The 16,346-nt window shown below is 41.3% G+C and overlaps 1 protein-coding gene across 1 annotated transcript in view; it reads left to right on the top strand.

Annotated features, from left to right (window-relative positions):
* Positions 1–16,346, top strand: part of LOC146811137 (uncharacterized) — a 289,135-nt gene that overhangs the window by 89,886 nt on the left and 182,903 nt on the right. The window contains exon 4 of the mRNA XM_085618205.1: positions 2,662–2,721. Coding sequence (XP_085474331.1) covers positions 2,662–2,721 — 60 coding nt within the window. The remainder of the gene's footprint in view (positions 1–2,661; positions 2,722–16,346) is intronic.

Below are 16,346 nucleotides of genomic sequence, written 5' to 3'. Positions count from 1 at the left end.
TTTTTGCAAGGACAGCTCTCCACTTCCTTGAGGACCACCTGTTCAAAGGTCAAAACCTCAGGGAGGACCATCCCTGCTGCAGGGGTAAAGGTCGAGGGGTTGTGAAGGCCTGAATCTATTGTATCCACATGCGGTTTGTTCTTGAAGAATGTGTGAAGGCAGATTTATCTGAAAAACCGGTGTAATTCTTGAGCGGTCCTGAATTGGTCTTCTTTGAGGGTAGGGACAAAGGCCAAACCCCTGCGGAGGATGCTTACTTCCATCTTGGTTAGAGATCTGGTGGGCAGGTTCACAATCAATTTTTCTTGCTTGTCGTCTGGTTTCTCATCTGTCGTGAGGTCTCCGCCTGTGTTTCCACCCCAGCAATGTGTTTCTGCTGCGTCCCTCTTCTTCTTCTTATCCCTCTTCCCCAGTCTCAGCCTAAAAAAGGACGGGGATAGTAGGGTTGGGGGAAGGTTGATGGTGGTCCTGTGGGGTACATTTGATAGGGATCCCAGCTGGTTGGGGGGCACTGTTAAGGTGGTAACCCATGCCCCATCAGGGGTGGAGGTTGTTAGTTCCAGCATATTTAATTGTTGCCTCTGCTTCCAGTGCTGGAGTTGCTGCTGGATGATATGTATCATGTGTGTGATGTGGTGCTCTCATCCAATGACAGGTCCGCACTTCCAATGTGGTCTTCTTTCAGGTAGGGGTAGACATTTTCTTTGTTGAACTTCTTGATGTCTTTTGAAGTTTATGTATTTTCTGTTTGTGAAGGTATTCCCTGTTCTCATTGATCTCAGAAATTATTTCGGATAGTTTAGTCTTGAATGCAGTTATTTGGATTCTTGTCTTCAAGGAGTTCTCTGCCATGGTGATCTTGATGAATAAGTCATCTGCTAGCCATTTGGCAGTGTTGATGATAGGTACCAGCCAGTACCTGGTACATTTCCATGCTACCAGGGACCTCTATCTCCTGAAGACCATTTCTACTAAGAAGATGCATGGCATGTTCCTCACGATCAGGCCCCCAGGTGTCACGTTGGCTTGTAGATGCTCCGTAATGAGAAGTCTGTGTAGTGTAATTCTTATGTATAATCTTTTCATCATTGTGATTAGGCCCAATCCTGTAGGTGGTTGGTTCCCGAGGTGGTCCCTTCCGTTCCAACGGGTGGGGGAGCTCTCAGTATCTTTGACACCATGTAGTTGTCAAATGCACGGCCTTGCTGAGTGTCCAAGATCGGTTTCTGGTGTGGAAAGATGTGTTTGAATCTTAAATGGGTCCTGCATTGGGAAGGGGAGAGAGAGGAAGAGGAAGGGAAGGAAGAAAAGATCACAGATTGTTTTTCTGTTGATCTCGAGGGCGCTCAAATAGCTGCTCCTAGGTAAAGGTTCCTTGGTTATACAACCTCCCTAAGTACTATTTTCAAACGGAGGGACACGGGCTTTATTAGGTCCAGCATACAGGCACCAGGTAACTTTGACAAGAAGCAAGGGCATGCTGTTTCTGAAGGATGGGAAGAGTGGGTAAAGAAGGGGGAGGGCTATCCACGTATTCCTTCGGACAAAGGAGAACTGAAGGTGGGGGAGCTCCAATTAGAAGCAAGAGCCCTCAAAGACACTGAAGGGTGTCATGCTTCAACATGCGGCAGCTCCTAGTTGAGCCGGTGCTGCAGTGCCCAATGGGCTCTGCAGTGGGGCTCTTTGCCAGAGGTCTTCTTTGGTTGCCAACGTGAAGCTAAAAGAGGGGTGGTGGGGCATATGTGAAATGAGTAGAGGTGGGAAGAAAATAAGTGTGAGTTAAAATAGCTATATGGTTCACAGAAAAACAATTTAATCACTTGGTTCCTATGCTATAGGTAAAAACAACCAACTGAAAAGTTGTGGCTGCAGAGGGAAGATTATACTCGCTTGCGCTCAAGGTGATGTATGTGTAATGGAGGTGGTCGACATGTTTCATGCCCTAAGTCGTCCAGCTGGATGTTGGCATTTCTTCAGGGCCGGGGAATCCTTATCTGCTCTAGAGGGAGTGGTAATGGTGCATATACCTGTGGTGCCATCCCCAGCAGTCTGGACTCGCATGGTAGTCCTGTGTGAAAGTGGAAAGCTAAGACATGTGGTGAAATGAATATACCTTCTGGAAAAAACCTGGAATGGACAAAGCAAATAACATGGTTAAAGAACCACAGTATCAAGGGGTTGGGGAAAGTACACTGCCCTGCGAGGGGTGATGCATCTGGACAAGCAGGTTTAAAAACACAACATAAGTGCAAATACAGAACTAGAGGGGACCCAAGACATATTCAAATCCACTTCATCAGTCAATCATGTGTTATTGTGGCCAATGCAAATGCAAATGGTGCCCAGCAGTAGCGGGCTGTCCTGTGGCAGTGTGTGATGGTGTGCTGCCCCAGCAGAAGCTAAAGGCATGCGTCCCTTTTGTGCTGCAGAAATGGACTCATAGTTTTAGTCACCTTCAGCCATGCATGGAGGGAGTTTGGCAGCAGGGCCGGGTCTCCTCCCAGGCCCTGCAGCTAAGCCCCACATGCAGCCAACCGTGCATGGCCAGAAGTAACTATAACTTGCGCCCTCACCATGCCCTTCTTATTAGGGTTTAATCATATATTATGAAAGCAGCAATAATTCTATTGGATGATCAACTCTCTTATTTTTCTCTTTAAGGATGCGGAAAAAGCAAGGGAGGATACAAACGCGCTATTAAAGGAACTAAAGGAATTGCTTGTAAGTCGTCAGTATTTTATTATACTTTCGGAACGCTTCAGTGTGCCTGTATGTCAATTGATGGAATGACTCTAAGAGTCAGGTTTCTCATCCAGACAATAATTTATTATGACTATGACCTCATTGAAATCTCCTAATTCTAAATGTTAGCCTTCAATATGGAAAAGTACAATATGGTGCTTTGGCCATGTGTATGCTTTTTAATGCCACCACAAGCAAGTACTCCCACTGGATGTCATTATTGTGACATTTGTCTTTCTACTTTCATGATGTTCCATTTGTCCTTGTATTGCAGCAATGTACCCAGACAAAAGTAAGCGCAGTCTCACATATTCAAGCATGCACTTTCACACAAGAATACATGTATTCACAGCAATGCATCTGCCTTTGTTTAAGTCAAACATCTGCAATTTTCCTGTCATGACAGTCCAAAGTATTTCTTCAAACGCAAACCACACTCCCATAAACTTTCAGACATAATCATATGCGCAATGCAAGGAATGTGATGCCTGAAAAAAATGCCTTTCTTGCTCTAAATGTTTGGAAAAGTGTACGATTATTGTGGTGTAAATGTAAATGAAAGTGAGCATTGCAAGGCCTGAGGGTATAAAAGAGAGGATGTAAGTATCTGCAAAAGTTGTGAGGAAAAAGAAACAGGCTTTGAGAAAGCTTAAAGATCTGGAATTCCAAAAGTGAAAATAATTGCTTTCATGATTTTTGACTCTGTAGTTTTGGTACTTGGTAGGTGTGAGTCAATGGTTTGATGCTGGATAAACGGGTGAGTTACTAAATACATAGATTGATAAATTGATGAGTGCACTGATGGGTGGGTGGTTTGTGAATGACTTCAGTAATTCATGGAAAACACATAGTACATTTCAGAGGGCCAGAGGGCAAGAAGGAGCTTTTGGGCCCAACCATAGGGATTAAAACATTTTACTTACCATGGTCCTGGAGCTCGACATACTATCTATCCTGATCAGCTGATCCTAGTACTCCTTCAGCGCTTGACTCTCAGTTGTAGCGTAAGTCGAGAAGTCCAAGGTGTCTAATGGGGTAGGTAGATGCTGGGGGTGAACCCAGTCTCGCAACTCAAAATATGTTCAATAGCAGCAATAAATGATTTCCCAGTCAAATCCTTGCTTTTATGAAAAAATAAGTATTCATAAACAATAACAAAGTATACCATGGCATACACAGTCCCATGATGCTGGGGCTCTAGCGTTTCGAAAGGAATTTCCTTGAGTCAACATTCCTTCTCACTACTGGTAGTAGCTATTCCCTATTCACCATAGGTGACATTCAGATGAAGCCCCCCTAGTAGTCCGAGTCTCAGGAGTCACACTCCAACTCTTCCAAAACTCATAAATGCAGCACCTTGGTACAAAATGTTTCTACTTACTGATCCAGGTTGTGCCCACCATCTTGGATCGCTAAATAAAAAACTAAAGCAAATGAAGCTTGCATCATTCAACTGCATGTTCATATGTCATCAGACATGCTCATGCGAATAGTGGTCACTACCCTCTTCTTCCTTTTTCATCTCAACAATTGCTATTCTGCCTATTACACAATCCATTTCATTTTGCCTCACCTTTACCTCTTATTGTCTCACCCCTAACTTATCAGCAGTATATAATTCTCTTCCTTTCTTTTCTACTCGGCTTTATCCTCTCTTTGCCTCTCACCTCTGCATCTTTCTCTCCTTTGTTCCCTACCTCTTGTTTTGTCTTTCTTCGCCTCCGCTCTGCTTATTTTGCCCTATCTTTTTCCTTCCCTCCTCTTCCTTATTGTCCCCCCATTTCCATTTCCTTCTTCTCATCTTCTTCAACATCTGCCTTACCATTAGTCCTCATTCTGTATCTCCCCATTCCATCACCTTTTGATGTTTACTTCTGGACACCTCTACTTCCCTTGCTCTTCTCTTCCCCTTTCCATTTCCATTTTATTTTACCCTTTTTTCTCTTTCTCTCTTTAATCTTGCTCCATCTCCTCTTCCTTGTTCTACCTTCTGTACATTCTGTCTCCTCTTCCCATCTCTCCTCTTTTACATTCTTACCCTCTGCTCTGCTTTCCTCCACCTCCCTGTCTTTCTCTGCTTCAAGCTCCCTTTTCTGCTTTTGAAGACGCTTTGACCTATTTTTACTGTGCTCTTTTCCTAACCTATTCCGTTTCCTCTCTCCTGACCACCTCTCTTCTATCTTCTATCTCATTCTACTCTCCTTATATTCCCTTCTACCTTTCTCTTCTCTTACCTTCCCTCCCCCCTTGCTTCATCATCTACTGCTTTTCCTTTCTGTCCTTCTCCTCTCACTCCACTTCCTTCCTTTTCTTCCTTATCTCCCCTAGGTTTTCTTTTTAGTCTCCTCCTTTTACCTGCTGATATCATCCCCACATTTTATTTTTATCTTTCTCTCCTTACTGTCTCTCTTCCTGTTTTCTCCCTTCTCCTCCTCTCTCAATCTTGTCCCTGTGACAATTTCTTTCTTATGCTTCTTCTATCCATTTGTCCATTCTGTTTATTTTTCCGTTTCTCCCTCTTTGCCTTTTCTCCTCTTCATATTAATAGTGGTCCTTCTCCCTCCTTTCATTCCCTCCCCTTCTCTATGTCACTATTTTTCATTATTTATTCTCATTCAATTCCCTTCCCTTTCTATCCATCTGTATATCAACAGTTTTTTCATTTTTACTCTTCTTTTTCTCTCATTCTGAATTCCTTTCTTCTCCTCTCTCTCTGTCTTTCTCGCCCCTAATTTCTTTTTTTCTCATTTTGCTGTCTCCATTTTCTCTTCTACTTTTCCTCTTATTTAGATTCCTCCTTTTCTCTTCTTTGTCTTCATTGATCCTCTCCCTCTATCTCCTGTTTCTAATCTCTATTTTCTTCATTCTCTTCTTAACTCCCTTTCTCTCCTACTCTTCTTTAATCTCTTTATATGCACGTTCTTCTCTTTAAATGTGCTTGTGGCTCTCCTTCCAATAATGTTTTTGTCTTCCCTTAACCTCTTCTCATTTGGTCTTCCTTCTTCTCTCCTCCTTCCTTGTGATTCTATTCTTTTCTCTCATTGCCCCTTTTACTATTCTTTGTTCCTGTTTCTTTTCTCCAGTGTTCTCCTCTCTGCTGTTCTTCCTTCCTCTGCGCTTTCCCCACTTCCCTCTTTCTTTCACTGCTGTCTTCCAATTTTTTCTCATTCTCTCCATACCATATTCTCTTTCCTTCTCCACCCTCCTAGTATTTTTTCCCCTCTATCCTTTCTTTATATCTTCACTTATTTCTTCTCCCTTCATACTTCTCAATTCCAATGCAAAATTAAATTCTCACCCCTGCTGTAATTTCCTCTAACTGATCCTCTCCTGAACTCTCCCTCTTGTGCACTGTATGTTTCCATCTGCTTACTATTATTCTTTCCCACGTTCTGTCAACTTCCCGTGTGTAATTACCATTCACCCCAATATCTTGATCTTTATCATCTTTCTTGCTCTCCTCATCACTGCCTCTTTTACTTGTCAATTCACCACCACTTTCTGTTCTCACCTCAAACTCCTCAGTTCTCTTTTCTATTGACCTAGGAACCAAATTCAACCTCCCTCCTTGACTATCAACAAAGACTACATCCCTTTAATACCACAGTCATTAAAATAGACAATGGAGTAGGGATATAATCACACACGAACAATCACAATTTCCTATCCTCTCATATCAGACTTTACACATTACCCTCCTTCCCCTCAACCTCACCTTGCAGTGTACTCTGATTTTGTAAGCCATTCACCAAAAACCCGGACAGATAATACCGATAATTGTATTGAGATTCACATGCACAATCCTTTATCCAATCACAAAAAATCACTCACCATTCCTAAACACCTACTTCAGTCTTTCAAAGTAAAGCCCATCCCAAATACCATGGGTTATCAAAGCAGTTTCTTGCCTCTCCATCTCAACGCTTGTCTAGTAACTCTAAGACCTATCCTACACCTCATTGAACAAGAAGAGGAGCCAGCCTCAAATTAAACCTTTCTGTTTCCCCTTTAAATTTCCCACTTGTAAAGTTGTTCAGCAAGAAAGCCATAGATGACCACCCTGACCACTATTACCATGACATAACAATTCCCCTCTAGAACTTTAAGCTCATGTTGTCTTATACTCCATGTACACATTAGGCAAAAATGACTCCATCCTGCTAACCCACCATCTCTTCCATCTCACCCTAATAATCAACCTTATCCCAATTTGCTTCAACAGTCCAGTTAAGGAATACTCTATCAAAATTGGGTAAATCACGATATTCTGACTCAGATCCCCATCCCTGACATGAGATCTCACTAGATACTAAACAACTGACTTTTTAATGCATACAGTGTAATTTTACACAATGTTATGCCTGACACATAGACCAGTACACCACAACAAAACAAACAAAGCAAATAGCAAGTGGTATCACAATTGAACACAAAAACCTACCTCCGAAAGGTGAATTTAACCCTATACTAGACTGCAAATCTCTTTTTTTATGGTACCCAAACACACTTAGCATCACACTGTAGACCCCATTTATATACCCCTAAATGCTCCAAATCCATAAGAAACTCCTTTGCAGACATCATCCTTATCCATCTGGGAATAACCATGTTGGAAGACTTTAATATATGTTTCAACCTCATTATATTTTAATTTCCAACCTGGATTATCTAAGCTTTAAAGCAGCTGTGTGTAGTCCCAACCCAAGTAACTGGACACGCATGATGTTCTATCTTTATCTCTGACTTACTTCTTGCAACTGTGTTACCCACACACATATCTTGGGGCAACCACTCTCTCATTCCCTTTATATTTTTCACCCCTCCCACTCACCACCCAACCAAACAATGGCATGGACTTTTGGATGATTTGGGAAAAATATAGACATCTCTGCTCTCATCAACATCCTCATGAAATCCATTCATTCACGGATTCCTCACCTTCTACATTGCACACCATGTAGAACTGGATAACAATGCAAGCGTTCCCCCATTCTAACCACGTCAGATGATTCTACCTCCCATACCAAAGTAAGAGTCCAACCAGCATCTTGGATGTAAATGTTGCCCTGGGTACTCCTTGGAGGACAAACAAACATCTCATCAAGGTAATCTCTGAGTTCCACAACCAAAAGCTCCAAGCAGAGCTAGTTCACCTCAGTAGCCCCGCAACACACTTGCCACATGATTCATAAACAAATTTAAATTTAAAAACTATGATAATGCCCCGCTTTCACCCTGAAGCAGGTTTTGCCTATCCTCAATCAAGTCTATCCCATGCTACTTGTCATTCTGAATACATTAGTATATTCTAATATACCGGCAAGATCTCCCTTAGGCGGTTATCCTACAGCTTTCTTCAAATACCTGATGGTACGCCTGTGTGCTGCAGACACTTTCATTCCCTTCTTCAACAACTAATTTGTCTGTCTATCTATCTGAAAATTTCTAGATCAATATAAATCAGTTCAAGTCAAACTGATACTAAAACATCTTTCACTAGACTATTCCAATCCTTTAATTTAGAGGCTCATCTCCATTATTCCCTCCCCACCAAATTTACTGGAGAGGCATGTCTTCAACAACCTTATCTTTCAACTAAACCTCAATGGATTAAGCACAAGTAGAACTCAGACCATAGAAGAGTGTAATCAGCAATGGTTACCATTTGACTGACTGAAAATAAATAACAAAATAGACAATAACAGAGGAATTCTCCTCATCCTAGAAGTCTCAGCAGCATTTATCACAGTAAGCCATCAAGTTCTGCTCAACAGATTGAACATCCTGGGGATCAAAGTCTCTGCTCGATCCTGGTTCACATCCTTTCTTTCAAACAAAACTCATACCACACGCAAGACCCTTTTTCATTCAGAGTTCAGCTCAGTGACATTTAGAGTACCCAAAGCATAGACTACTTTTCAAGTCATACATAATACTGTTAATTTCACTCTTTTATTGTGAATTCCCACATCTGTGCCAATAATATACAGATCATTTTCAAAGGAGCCAAGTCACCAGAATCAAATCCCCAAATCATTTTCAGCCATCTGCATGAGATCAATTTTCCAATGATCAAGATTCATCATAAACTCAGCCCAGACAAAACTCACATACTATTCTGCCAGGGCATGATCAGAGTGGTGACAACCTTAGATTGGTCATTCAATGTGTGCCCTGGTCCCTCCTTTTCTCTACAAAACAGTACAAAATGTGTGGAATAATTATTGATTTAGAACTCTCCCCAAAGCCCTATGTCAACTAAGCTCTACACACCTCATGTCAACAAAGCACTTCAAACTTCTTTCTACAATCTCCAAACTCTGTCACATATCCCCTTACTTGCTGTACCGTTACATATTCCAGACAGTCATCTCATGCATTCTACTTCAATTAGATTACACAAATGCTGTCTTCTAGGGCCTCCCAACATATCACACAGGTAGACTCCAAAGAATTCTAAATACAGTGCTCCGGGTCCTTCATCTCAACCCCAGAGAACATACCCACCACCTTCAAAACTTTACATTATCTCTCTATCATTCAAGAAGTCAAAGTCAACACCCTGTGGATCATTCATGGAGCCAGCTATGGTAGAATACCTGAATTTCTCTAGCCCAGTCTCCCCAGATATAAACAATCTTACAATCTCAGATTCACTACTTTCTTTCTCATAAATAAAACACAAAGTCTAAGGACAAACTAAAGGAAGGCTCCTGCTTCCATGTCTTCACAGCTGACATAAGGAACTCTCTCCACCATTAGGTTCAACTGCAGGCCAGCTGTTCCTTAGACAATCACATAGAAAACCTTTCTATCACTCACTCAATTAAACTAGACACAGGCTCCTTACAAAACAAGTACATCAATCAAATTACCCAGAGTAAACCTTGTCTTTTTGATACCTGTGTTTCCATAATATAGTCTTCTCTTTCTCTCAGTGTTTACTCCCCCCCAAATATTCAGTCCAAGTATCTATAGAGGAACATACATCTGCACTCAATCCAAAAAGATTACCTTAAACATACTAAACATCATTTATATATTTGCCTTTATTTCTCTAAACCAATCTCCATAAATTCAAAAAAAAACACAGGTGACATGCTTGTGACCACTGTAACATATCCTTCTGTGTCCTTTCCATCTTATTATAACACCTTCCATGATTCATCATCTCAATCTGGTTACTTCCCAACTCCACCGTCATCACCAAAAACCACCATGGTACATCACATGACATGTACCTCATCATACAGATACCACACATTTCTGGCAATTCCACACATACCCCAATACCAGGGAGCATATTTACTAACATTTTATGCAACAGATCACTGACAGAGTATCAGAAACAAAAATATTGTGTGGACAGAATATGGTGTCAAAAATATCGAGGACAAAAATATCAATAAGTTAAGTGCAAATAAGTAAGTATAGATTTACTATTTTGAACTCCACATCTACGTACCTTGCAGACATATATATATATATATATTCACTTAAAAAACCATAGGTTTCACACATGTTATAGTTAGGTGGACATTTCACTCGTAAAAAAACAATGAAATTACCCCATTATAGTTAGTTCAGATAACTATAACTTGCGCGCCCGCAATCCACTGCTCATGACGTCACATATTACATCACTCATGACATGGTCAGTGGCATCACTGATGACATCACTGATGACATCATCCTTTTGATAGAGTGGCGGTCGCGCGAGTTATAGTTATCTGAACTAACTATAACGGGGTAATTTCATTGGTTTTTTACGAGTGAAATGTCCACCTAACTATAACGTGTGTGAAACCTATGGTTTTTTCAGTGAATTTGTACGGTTTTTTAAATGCTAAGTTATGTATTTATTATTATATTTTTTATATATTTATTTTACAATAAAGTACGTTTATTTATTTTTTTATGGTTTTTCACAGTGCGTGCACGGTGTGCGCACCGTGCGCGCACCCCGCGATTTTTTTAAAGAAAATTTAAATGTTTTTTTCTGCCTTCGGGGTCCTTCAGGGACCCCCTGACAAAGGCTAGAGGGTCAGGAACTCTCTACCCTGCCCCCTTTTCACGTTCGCCACCTTCCTTTTTCACTCTCACACTCAAAACAAACAAAATGGCGGCCGACACTTCCTGATTTTGACCGATTCGAACATTGACTGACATGTAACCACCAATCAGAATTACGCTCGCGCACGTTAGGGTGCGCGCACGGTGTGCGCGGCTATAGATATTTATGTACTTTAACTGCAATTTTCTGAGGAACTACTGAACAGATTGACTCCATATATGCAAAAGGCACATCCCTGACCTGAGGACTACCTCTTTGCCAAATTTCAAGTAATTCTGTTCAGCCGTTCGGGCTGTACCTTCGACTAAAGGTCCTATGGGAAAATGAATGGGGAAAACGCGTTTTTGGACCCCCCTTTTTTCTCGGCCCCCGCTTGACGAATCCCCTCGAGACTTTCAGGGTAGGAGCTGAGCGGAGCGCCCCATTAGTTTTGAAAATTTCGCGAGGATTCGTGAACTGGCACCAAAGTTATTCAAAATAGAATTTTGAGATTTCCTATGGAAACACGGTCCTAACTATAACTATCTACTGGCGACCGCCAGTAGATAATATATCGTCAAGGTACATATTTTTGGAGGTATGCATAGTAACTGCTTACCTATAAAAATGTATTTTGTCCCACAATATTGTTGTTTCTTATATGCTCTCCAAACACCTCACACAACCCAGGGCAGCAAGCAAAGTTGGTGTGCTACGTTGCATTAAAGGGACACAGCAAAAATGTGACATAGAAATGTCGCATTTCTGCCCTCTCTTACCTCCGGCACACTGTGTGCTGCCGAGCGCCAATACAGACACTGGGGCAAGGGTGTCCGCATTACAGGCAGAATTGTTTCTTAGATGTGATTTCCGCATTCTTTTTTTATTTTTATTGAATTTTTGTTATATTCAGATGTGGAACAACATTCATTAAAATACATTAAAGGGACAATCAGTACAACAGAACGGAAAATAATAACAGAGTATCATAAATTTTAAAGGCCAGGATAAAGCATATTTCCCATAACTAGTTACATACTAATGCTATTTACATAACACAGAGCACAGATTTGTCAAACAAGGGAATAAGCACTAGCCCAATCAATTCTTTACATCAGTAGAGGGTAACCCAAAAAATAATTTTTTCACCTTAGTCGGAGAATAGCAACCTCTGTCTATTTTATCAGCCCCAGTAGTGCCCACCAACGGTGTGGAGTACAGCTGCCCTCCATTCACTGGCAATGCATAAGTGAACTTTGATTATTGCAATAGAGATAGCTACAGAAGTATGCATACATATATCTTCTTTTCTGTTAAGCATAAGACCCCTTAAAGTTAGCTGTGCCTCAACCTGAAGGAGCTGAGACAAATGTAAAGCTATATCGCTCCAATATTGCGCTAAATCCGGGGAGCTAACAAAAATATGAATTATGTTCTGAAGCACATAATATACACTTTGGGCAGCTATATATATTGACTGTCTTGTTCAAAGCCCATTTATCTTTTCTTTCTGGCATATATCACAACATACAGAGGGCTTCTAAATTGTTTCTACTTCAAGGTAACCAAATCCACTGACAAGTATATAGTTTCGAAGGAGCCCTAAATATCTGAAACTTGGACGGGCAAACCAATCTTGGAACTTCACTTTCTCACGAGGTTATTAAGGTCATCCTCCTTAATTCAAGTCATTAGATGAGAAACTAACCATATAGTGAGTTTGTTATCACTCAAATATATGTATATGATAGAAGCTCTTAATCATTATTAATGATCTTATTTACATAATTATGCTGGAAATAATCTTGAACCTAGAAAGAGTTAAGAAAATCTTTATAAGAAGGCCAAATTTGTGCTAAAGGGATGCAAAAGTGTTAAAACCCTGATGGTCAAATACCTGACTGGTGTCCCAAGATCTAGCAAAAGAATCCTAAAAAATAGACTGTAGATATGGCTTTCCCCAAAGAGGTGTAAAGAAATGTAAAGTAGTGATTTGAAAAGAACAGATATCTCGCCTTATCCTATAGCATCAGTATTCATCTAAAACCATACCTGTTTAAAATAATTAGGGTCCGAGTGTCGACACAGTAAAAATTTCCAGTCAGACCCAGCCCCTATGTCATATACAAACATAATGTGGCCTGATTGACAATTAGTACGCAGTAAGAAGATGTCTAATACAAGAGATGAAGGCTGACTAAAAATACATTTTTTAATCCGGTAATGACCAACTCCCTTGTTTGGGGGTCAGTTTCAAGAGCTGGAGAGATTGTCTGCCTCAATTATACCTCCATAAGAAACTACTTATGGCTCCCTTGACCCAACTAAAAATTATATAAGGTACACAAAGCATAATGGTACTGAAGAGATATAAGAACTTAGGAAGGATTTTCATTTTGATAATGTTGCATCGGCAGATAATGCTGATGGATTGTTGATGCATCTTGATCATAGACTATGAGAGTAACTGTTTATAATTTAATTTGAATATCACTATAACAGTGCAGTGATCTTGACTTCTAAGTAGGTAGCAACATACACAACACTTTCTCTTTCAGAGTGGAAATAAAGTTAAGAATAGTTTTGAGTCTTTTGATGATTCAAACGGTACCCAGAAACTGCCCTATATCTCTCACCCTCCTTAGCAATAAATTGAATGGCCTGAACTAGCTTTGAAGAATACACCGCTCTATCATCTGCATAGGAACTAATCCTGATATCAGGATTGGGAGCAGTGGCCAGAGCTTAATCTTCCCTTTGCCCATGAACAGCGGGTTCAACGGGTGATAATCTGCACTATATAAATGCAATGTCCAGCCAGAACTACACAAGTGTCTGAGTATCGATATAAACACTAAACATGATCCATATATCTATCTGCAAAGCTCATTACTTGAAGTGTTGCCCATTAAAAAAAGACAAAGACACTCTGTTGTATGCCTTCTCAGCATCTAAGAATATCATTTCAATATGGCTAAACAGGGTGTTAGCAGTATCAAATAATGCTATAATAGCATTGATGTGATTTGTAGTTTCCATTCCTGGGATAAAGCCATGTTGTTGTGGACATACCAAATCTTGACTACACGAGAGAAGCCTTTTAGCCAATAATTTTGCATATATCTTGGCATCTGCTTTAATTAATGAAATAGGGAAATAAGACTAGGGGTGGGGGATAAATTCTGCTCTTACCGCAGAGTTTGAGGAGTTTTGTCTGCTGTGCGTTATTCTTGTAATGTGGAGCTGCATTAAAACTCCACCAACCGCCATTTGACAGAGTTTTTTCTCCCATGTGATTCACCTACTTTGAGTTGCCAAATGCCCAAGAGAACCGGCATCCCCTAGTGCAATTTTTAAGTGCTAGAACGGCACCCAACAAGATTTTCTCAATACTGGCAGTCACAGAGAGAAGGCTGCCGCTCAAGTAGAAAATCTACTTGATTGCAGCAAAGAAGCAGTGCCCTCTGGTGCACCATGTGGTGCCATCCGTGTTGATTTTAAACAAGCTCAAAGCACAAAGGAATCACCAGCATGATGTACCAATTTCTGCCGCTCGCAGAACTCTGCAGATCTCGCAAAGTTTTCATGTAACTCAGCCGATTTCCGCAGAGTGGAAATCTGTGAGTTCCGCCCACCCTCAAATATTGTATTGTATTGTATTGTATCTAGACTTATAAAGCGCAAAACTGTCACCCTGCGGGTATCCTGGCGCTGCACCTTGCCCTGTTGACACTAGGCAGAACAGATATCCTATACGCTGTTTCCAAGAGCTCAGATTACTCAACCCTAGGGAAGAGCCATGTCTTTAGACTCTTTCGAAATGGGAGTAGCTGTTTAGTTTGTCTAATATGCAGAGGGAGAGTGTTCCACATTCCTGAAGCGACTATCCCAAAAACTCTACCGCCCGTCCTGGATTTCTTGAATCTGGCGGTAGTTACCAAACATGCGTTGGAGAAACGGAGATTTCGCCTGGGCTTATACCAGGTGAATTTCTCCTGCATGGCTGTTGGGCCTAGACCATGTACTGCTTTAAACACAGTACAGAGAGATTTGAATAAGATTCTCTCCTTGACAGGCAGCCAATGGAGATCCTTTAATGCTGCCCTTGATGAAGACCTACGCTGCCTATTTAAAGACAGTTTGGCTGCTTTAGACTGGATCCTCTGCAATTTCAGTAGCACTGATTGCGGTGCTCCCAAAAATAGCGAGATGCAGTAGTCCAGTCTACTTAGAATAATACTCCTCACTACTAAGGGTCTGGTGGCACTTGGTAAAAGTGGGAGAATCTGATGCAGTGCTCTTAGCAAAAAGAAACAAGTGCTAACTATCTTGTTAGCTTGTGACTCCATTTGAAGATTGTCGTAGATTAAGACTCCCAAATTATGAACTGTTTTCACTGGAACCAAAGGTGCGTCCATTGGGGAAAAACTAAACTCAGATGGCAGAGGCCGCAGCACTTTAGCCGTGGAACAGTATACAACCTCCGTTTTTCCGCCATTAAATTGTAGGGAATTTGTCCTGAGCCAGTTGGAAGTCTGTCGCATGCACTCCTGGAACATTTCTAACGACACTGCTTGATTACCTTCCATAGAGAACACCAATTGTGTGTCATCTGCATAGTTGACCGTATCTATTCCAAAAGATTTAATAATAGGAATCAGGGGCCGCAAGTAGATGTTGAATAGAATGGGGCTTATTGCTAAGCCCTGTGACACCTCATGACACACAATAGTCCTAGAGGATGTAAACGGCGGGATAGTCACTGCCTGTTGTCTGCCCATCCAATATGTTTGCAGCCACTTCAGCGCCCGCCCTCTTATTCCTATGTTCTCTAATGTCTCAAGCAGTGTCTTGTGGTTCACTGTGTCGAATACGGCCGACATGTCTAGCAGTACTAGTACAGATGAATTACCGTTGTCCGCACGCGTTCTCAGGTTGTCCAATACAGTCACCAGAGCCGTCTCAGTTCCATGTCCTGTTCGAAATCCAAATTGGTCCTTATCCAGTAGATGGTTTTCTTCTAGATATTAGGACAAGGGTTTACTGACAGCCCTCTCCAGGATTTTAACTGGGTAGGGTAGAAGAGATATTGGTCTAAAACTCAAAGGACTTGTAGGGTCCAGAGATGGCTTCTTCAGCAGTGGAGTAACCACTGCCTGTTTCCAGGCTTCAGGGATGGTTCCACTTTCCAATGAATGACAGCAAATTTGTCGCAGCCATGGAAATAATTCCAACTGAAACTCTTTCCATATCCCATGTGGGAGAGGATCTAGAGGGGAGCTCGAGGACACACCATAGGCAAGGCTATTAAATGTGTCTTTAGTCAAAGTCAGCTGACGGCCAGAAGGTATCTCTATTCGTTGCTCCGCAACAGGTGTCTCAAAAGGCTCCTTTTTCTCCTCCAGACCACTTTTGTTATTTACAGTCAGGCCCCCAACAATCTTATTAATTTTATCCTCGAAGTGGGCGGAGATATCATCACAGAGTTTCTGTGTTGCAGTTAGCTTATTACCCATACAATCAGGAATGGCTAGTTCCTTTATAATACCAA

This window comes from Triturus cristatus, chromosome 7, assembly GCF_964204655.1.
Source record: "Triturus cristatus chromosome 7, aTriCri1.1, whole genome shotgun sequence".
In the NCBI taxonomy this organism is placed as follows: Eukaryota; Metazoa; Chordata; class Amphibia; order Caudata; family Salamandridae; genus Triturus; species Triturus cristatus.
Note: the sequence above shows the minus strand (reverse complement) of the source record. Positions and strands in the feature narration are given on the sequence as shown.